Raw genomic sequence first — 6,874 nt, 5'->3', positions numbered from 1 at the left:
TGACCTTTCTTCAAATTTTTGGACAGTTCTTCTCGGGGTATCCCACTTTATTGGCTAACTTCATGTCATCCGCAAAAAGGCAAACTTTTCCTTTTAACCTTTCACCAATGTCTCTCACAAATATATCACACAGAATCAGACCTAGCACTGACCCTTGATGCACTTCACTGTTCACCTTCTTTTCCTCTAAGCAGATTCCATTTAGCTCCACCCTCTGTCACCAGTTTCCCATCCAGTTCACCAATTGGGTCCTAAGTTCAGTCCGCTTAGCTTATTCATAAGTTTTCTGTGAGGGACAGCATCAATGGCTTTGCTGAAATTCAAGTAGATTGCATCTATTGCACGTCCTTCATCCAATTCTTTGGTCACCCAATCAAAGAAATCAGATTTGTTTGGCAGGATTTTCCTTGGATAAAGCCATGCTGCCTCAGATCCTGTAACCCACTGGCGTCTAGAAAGTTAACTATCTTTTCCTTCAGCAGTGACTCCATTATTTTTCCTACCACCGACGTGAGGATTTCACACTTCTTCCCTATCCCCACTTTTGTGAAGATGGACCACATCAGCTCATCTCCAATCATGCAGAATCTTTCCCATCTCTAAATAAATAAATTCTTAAGAGCTCCCACCAGGACTTCTCTGAGCTCCCTCAGCATCATGGAATGTATCCAATCTGGCAGTTTATGTATAAAAGAAAAGAGAAATGAGGGTTATTTATTTATTTATTTTTTTTAGAGAGAGAGAAAGCTGAAGTGGTAGAAACTCTCTAGGACTAGGTTTCTGCAGAATAATGTGATTCTCTCGTAACCTTATAGAATGACCCTTACAGTGCTAAGATGTACTACTGCCTTGGTCTTCATTCCCAGTCCTTGAGTGCCACCAACAGGTCAGGTTTTCAGAATTTATGATGAATATGCAAAAAAGAGATTTGTTCACAATGGAGACAGTAGGCACGTAAATCACTCTCATGCATATTTAATAGGAGTATTTTGAAATCCTGACCTGTTAGTGACCCTTAAGGACTAGGAATGAAGACCAAGGCATTACTGAAGCACCTCCTGGAATTTGATTCTCAAAGAAAAAGTGTCATGAGGTGGCCTTGAAAAGAGCTCAGATAAAGAATGTGTGCATAAACAAATATTTGGAGGCAATGACTACCTTCTGCTTAAAAATATAAAAGTTTTGTCAAGAACTAAAAGGATCCTGTTTTCCAGACATGTGCATATATACAAGTGGATCCAAAGAAACATATCCCTATCAAAAGTCCCTGTGCCCCCCTAACACATTCTAAAAATCTGGTGTAGGAAGGACATTCACAGCATCTCATATGTCACCTTTTTCTTTGACACATGTTAAAAAACCCATTGCAGCCCTGTAGGGTACAATTGGTTTGTGGTTACACAAATATGAATACATCTGGTGGTTTGTACAGAGCAATGTAACAGAAAAGATCAGTAGAAAATAACCTGCAGTTCAAAAGGTTAAAGGAAAAGAGCAGCTAGGTGAGAGATTATAATGAAATACAGTGGTATGGTTAGCTGAATTCATATAGATTTTCTCGAAGCAACATAAAACATTTTTGGAAAATCGCTTACACAAGGTGCATTAATCAGGGGTTGGCAAACCTATACAAGGCAACCAGTATGCCAAGAAAGAACTAAACCCCAGTGGGTTTCTTTCAACATATTTGAAAATATAACTTTTTTAATTTTTAATATTGTACAAAATTCCTTCATGGAACAGAATTCTTGCTCATTTTAATAATTTGTAACAATGCTATTTAAAGGGGAATAAACAAGTGAAAAAAAGGAAAAGTTGACTGTGCAAAAGAAGATTAAGGGGAACATCAGCAGAGATTGCTACAGAGTCTCTTGATAGGTGCCAGGAAAAACGGTGAAACTCCCAGTGCTGCCATCTCCCTCTCTCTTTCTCTGCTGAATATCCTGAACTCCCACGATGAATTCTGCTAACTTTCAGAAGCATTGTCAGATTTAGTCTTGTTCATCAGATCAAAACTTTGTTGAAGCAGAACTAGAGAGCTCTTCAGCTGAAAGATAAAAACAGTACAACAAATTCACAAACTTATTTCTACAACTGTCAGAACTGAAAAGTAGATAAAGATGTATCCGGTTACACTGGCTTACTCTATACTAGTGTGAAAGTCCATCAAAATGATGGGGATGGGGCTAATAATAATGTATACATTCATTTTCCTGATCTTTCCTTGTCCTTGTAAATGTTCTTTTCCACAGCAGTTGGAAAACTATTACACAGCACATACTCTTCCCAGGAGACATACAAATGTGTGTTGAGTCAGTATTTACATTTCTCCCAAAAGAAAAAAAAGAATGCATGCTATTTCACACTGCGGCACATTTTAGACAGAATATATAAATTGGAATAGAGATATCCAGTTTAGGATGTGCCAAGTTCCACTAATATTTTAGAAAAGGATCTACCAAAATATAGTCTGTTCTAAAACATATCCAGTGGAAGAATCTATTTTACAAGAATCAATGTCGAAAATACTAACAGGGTCTGCAAGGCAACACAAGTGTATGTGCCAGCACACACACATGTATGTTGATATTGATATTCAGAACATATATGTCTCTGTTTTCCAAAGTTGTCATAGCACCCGATTCCTTTGCCAGTATCACCTGTGGGGGGGAACAAATAACACTGGGATTTTAAGGGGATGACTTCCCTTAATCCCTCCAGTGGAGCGCCACACAAATTGCCCTGTTTGCACCTCCCTAATACCAGCCGTGCTTTTAATCAGACCTATGCCATGCAAAATTATGGGAAGTATTTCTGTATCTTTCTGCCACTTATTCTTAGTCTCTGATTGCATTTCATGGTCCTTGAGGATCTTCTCTCTCTCTCCATACAATTCATAGAGTTATCACTTAACACTGACATCTCTAAGATCAGTGCCATTCTGGTGTTCTTCTCGTTTACCACTGTGGTTTCCTTGCATCCACCTTTTTATCGGTTGTAATAGGGATGCCCCAGGTAATCATAAGCTCTTCATTCTCCATTATTCTCTTTGGGTCATGATCCCAGTGCTTTTCTAATACAGCAAAGTTGTAATGCTTATAAAAGTTTCCAATGGATAAGACCTGCCACCTTATTATGCCTTTCTGTATAGAAATTTTCTGCAATCAAAACATTGCAACCAGCTCTTTCTTATAGAATCTACAGATGTCTACTGAACCACTTTTTCTATACCTGCTGCGAACCATCTCATTTGTAATCTACTGTCCTGGGCTGCAACTATCAATTGCTCACCCTTAGATTTCCATGACCTCGCCTTAACCATTCATGTCTCTGATTTTGATCAATGAATGGTTCCTGGAGCAACACTTTGTATTTCCCCACTATATTTATGCATTTGCTACATATGATTTTCCTCATTTGCTGATCTATAGTTTTGCCAGAAACTCAGTACATCTCTCCCTCACCTCATTTGACCTTGTCAGAACATTACATTTCTAAAATCAAGGTGGGAAAAGTATCTCTTGTGTTGAACCTCTCATAATCTGAAGGCCAGAAATTTATCAGCCTTATTAACTCTCTCATTATATTATTGCTTAAGAAGCAATTTCTTGAACTACATACAGCTGGTCTTCAAGTAATTAAGCTCCCCTCTCGTCTCCACGAGTTCATGGATAATTCTCCAACTCCCTCATTGCTTATGAGCCCTTTCCAGCTCTGCTGCTCTGGTCTTCAAAGATTGCATCTGGGCTTTCTTCACATGTTTAAGTTTCCTTATTTTCTGAATAGAAAAAGCCCCTGGTTACCACACTGAAGGCATTCCAGAACAATGACATCTCCCTACTTTTATGGTCAAACACTGTATCAATTTCTTTAACAAATCCCCCAATCTCTCCAGTAGGTTACTGTTAAAAATTTACCTTTTATCTCTAATCTCCAAATTCCCCTTAATATGCCCAGCCATACAGGGGTGTAATCTGACCAGGTTAAGGGGCTCATTTTCGAAACAGAAAAACATCCAAAAAATGACATAACAGGCAGATATAGCGAAAATACTTACCTGTAACAAGTATTCTTCGAGGACAGCAGGTGTCACATCCTCACAAGTGGGTAGACGATCCCGCATCACTTGGGTCGGAATTATACCAAGCAAAAATTGCGAGAGCTTTCTGGAGCCCATGCCAGATGCCACAGTATCCTCTACTCAATGCATGAGAGGAAGGGGCTGAGCTGGAGTTGGAGGCCCAATGTGTGTGACTTGGAGGGGCATAATTGAACGGGGCGCCCAAAACCCATATTATTGAAAGAAGATGGGTGTCCTTCTTCCATTTCGATAATACGGTCGTGGACGCCCAAATCTCAACATTTAGGTCGAACTTAGAGATGGTCGTCCCCGGTTTTCGGCGATAATGGAAACCGAGGACGCCCATCTCAGAAACGACCCAATCCAAGCCATTTGGTCATGGGAGGAGCCAGCATTCGTAGTGCACTGGTCCCCCTGACATGCCAGGACACCAACCGGGCACCCTAGGGGTCCCTGCAGTGGACTTCACAAATTGCTCCCAGGTGAATAGCTCCCTTGTGTGCTGAGCCCTCCAACCGCCCCCTAAAACCCACTCTCCACAACTGTACACCACTACCATAGCCCTAAGGGGTGAAGGGGGGCACCTACATGTGGGTACAGTGGGTTTCTGGTGGGGTTTGAAGGGCTCACATTTACCACCACAAGTGTAACAGGTAGGGGGGGATGGGTCTGGGTCCGCCTGCCTGAAGTGCACTGCACCCACTAAAACTGCTCCAGGGACCTGCATACTGCTGTCATGGAGCTGGGTATGACATTTGAGGCTCGCAAAAAAATTTTAAAGTTTTTTTTTAGGGTGGGAAGGGGTTAGTGACTACTGGGGGCGTAAGGGGAGGTCATCCCCGATTCCCTCCGGTGGTCATCTGGTCAGTTCGGGCACCTTCTTGAGGCTTGGTTGCAAGAAACAATGGACCAAGTAAAGTCGCCCAAGTGCTTGTCAGGGACGCCCTTCTTTTTTCCATTATCGTCCGAGGACGCCCATCTCTTTAGCACGCCCTAGTCCCGCCTTCGCTACGCTGCCGACACGCCCCCGGGAACTTTGGTCGTCCCTGTGACGGAAAGCAGTAGAGGGCGCCCAAAACTGGCTTTCGATTATGCCGATTTGGGCAACCCTGAGAGAAGGACACCCATCTCCCGATTTGTGTCGGAAGATGGGCGTCCTTCTTTTTCGAAAATAAGCCTGTTAGTATGTCTGTGTGTCAACTTAGACCCGACTGTTTATGTGAACTGCGGGATCACGGTTCATATAAACAGTTGGGTGTAAGCTGGCACAGGAGAAGGAAGTGACCTGCTGTGATCTCTTGCTCCATGAGCTGTGCTGGAGGGCTCAACAAGTGGCTTGCAAAATTAATAAAAAATTAACAGCCGGCTGTTGCAAGCCAGTTCCAGCACACCACTGGAATATTCATACCCTGCATTCCAATTTCTATCAGATATTTCCTCTTTGTCTATAGGTAGCCAGATCTCATTATGGAACAATATTCTACATACTGCTTTAGATAAATCTGCTCTCTTGTGCCCCTTTTCCCCTAAGCGCTCATCATCTCAGCCCTGGTTCTTTGTTGCCAACTGCGCCGAGCCAACCATCTCTGGCATAAATCACCTTCCACTATCACTCTTAAAACTTTTAAAGATATCTCTCACCACTATACCGCTTCAAGCATTCGCAAAAATATCCTACATGCCCATTTTGTTTTGTCAAGACCAGAACAAATCTCGACTGCACCGCTTACTTGAACAGTATCTCCATCTTCGCTGACAACCAATGATTTTGCCTCTGGATTTTATGACAAGATTACTTTGCTTTGACAGTCTCCAGCAACCCGCCAACAACTTCCACCATCTTATCACCAGATTCTGTTCCACTCATACCAACTATCCCTACAGTTTCCCTCTCTTTTAACCTTCCAACCTTGGCACACTTCTCTAGAAAACTGTTTTCTCATTTTGACCATCATCTCCATATAATGATCCTATTCTAGCATTTCTCCTGCTCCGATCTCTTCAGCCTCTCCTCCCATCTCTTCTCTAAATGGTTAGCCTCAGTCTCTCCTCCAGTACTTTTCCTCAGTCTTAGAAGCAGATTATTATTACCCCCCTCCTTAAGGATCCTAAATCAGATAACTCTGTTGTAAATAACTATAGACCAATTTCCAACCTTCCTTTCATATCTAAGAGAGCTGAAAATCTTGTAGTTCTCCAACTCTCTGATTTTCTTGATCACACCACAATCTTCATCCCTGCCAAACAGGCTTCCATGCTTGCCATTTGACTGAACATACCCTTCTGGGACTCAATAACTACATTAGAGTGATACTTGACAGATGGAGGGAAGTTGTTCTCTCTACCTGGACATGTCATCAGCTTTTGACTTGGTAGACCATTCAATTCTTCTCTCTCGTCTCAAAGATTTGCTCATCACTGATAAAGCTCTTGAATAGGTCCACTCTTATATAACTGACCGTTTTTACATAGCTTTCTATTCCAATTCTGCTGGAGTTCCTTGGGGAGCCATTTTGGGACTCATTCTCTTTAACATTTTTCTGGATTCTTTAACTCTTCTTCAGTCTCTGGCTTTTACGTTTTCATATACACCAATGATATTCAACTCCTCTTTCCTTTTGATTCTAGTTCCTTTTCCAGTTATCCCTTAATCTCCAGCAAATTAGATAGTGTTGATGAGTGGTTAATGAACAACTGTTAACTCAACTAAATCTATGGATATGATATTCAACTCTTAGTCATCTTTTGTACGTCCGCCATCTTGTACTGTTAAAGGTGCTCCCCTTCTTTATT

At 41.7% G+C, this 6,874-nt stretch overlaps 1 protein-coding gene across 1 annotated transcript in view; it reads right to left on the bottom strand.

The window, feature by feature from the left end:
* Positions 1 to 785: 785 nt before the first annotated feature.
* The window catches only part of GRAMD1C (GRAM domain containing 1C), a 429,857-nt gene continuing 423,768 nt past the window's right edge, over positions 786 to 6,874 (bottom strand). Inside the window, exon 18 of the mRNA XM_030203917.1 lies at positions 786 to 2,047. Within this exon, the coding sequence (XP_030059777.1) occupies positions 1,967 to 2,047 (81 nt within the window). The 3' untranslated portion in view covers positions 786 to 1,966. The remainder of the gene's footprint in view (positions 2,048 to 6,874) is intronic.

The sequence above is a fragment of the Microcaecilia unicolor genome, chromosome 5, assembly GCF_901765095.1.
Source record: "Microcaecilia unicolor chromosome 5, aMicUni1.1, whole genome shotgun sequence".
Lineage (NCBI taxonomy): Eukaryota > Metazoa > Chordata > Amphibia > Gymnophiona > Siphonopidae > Microcaecilia > Microcaecilia unicolor.
Note: the sequence above shows the minus strand (reverse complement) of the source record. Positions and strands in the feature narration are given on the sequence as shown.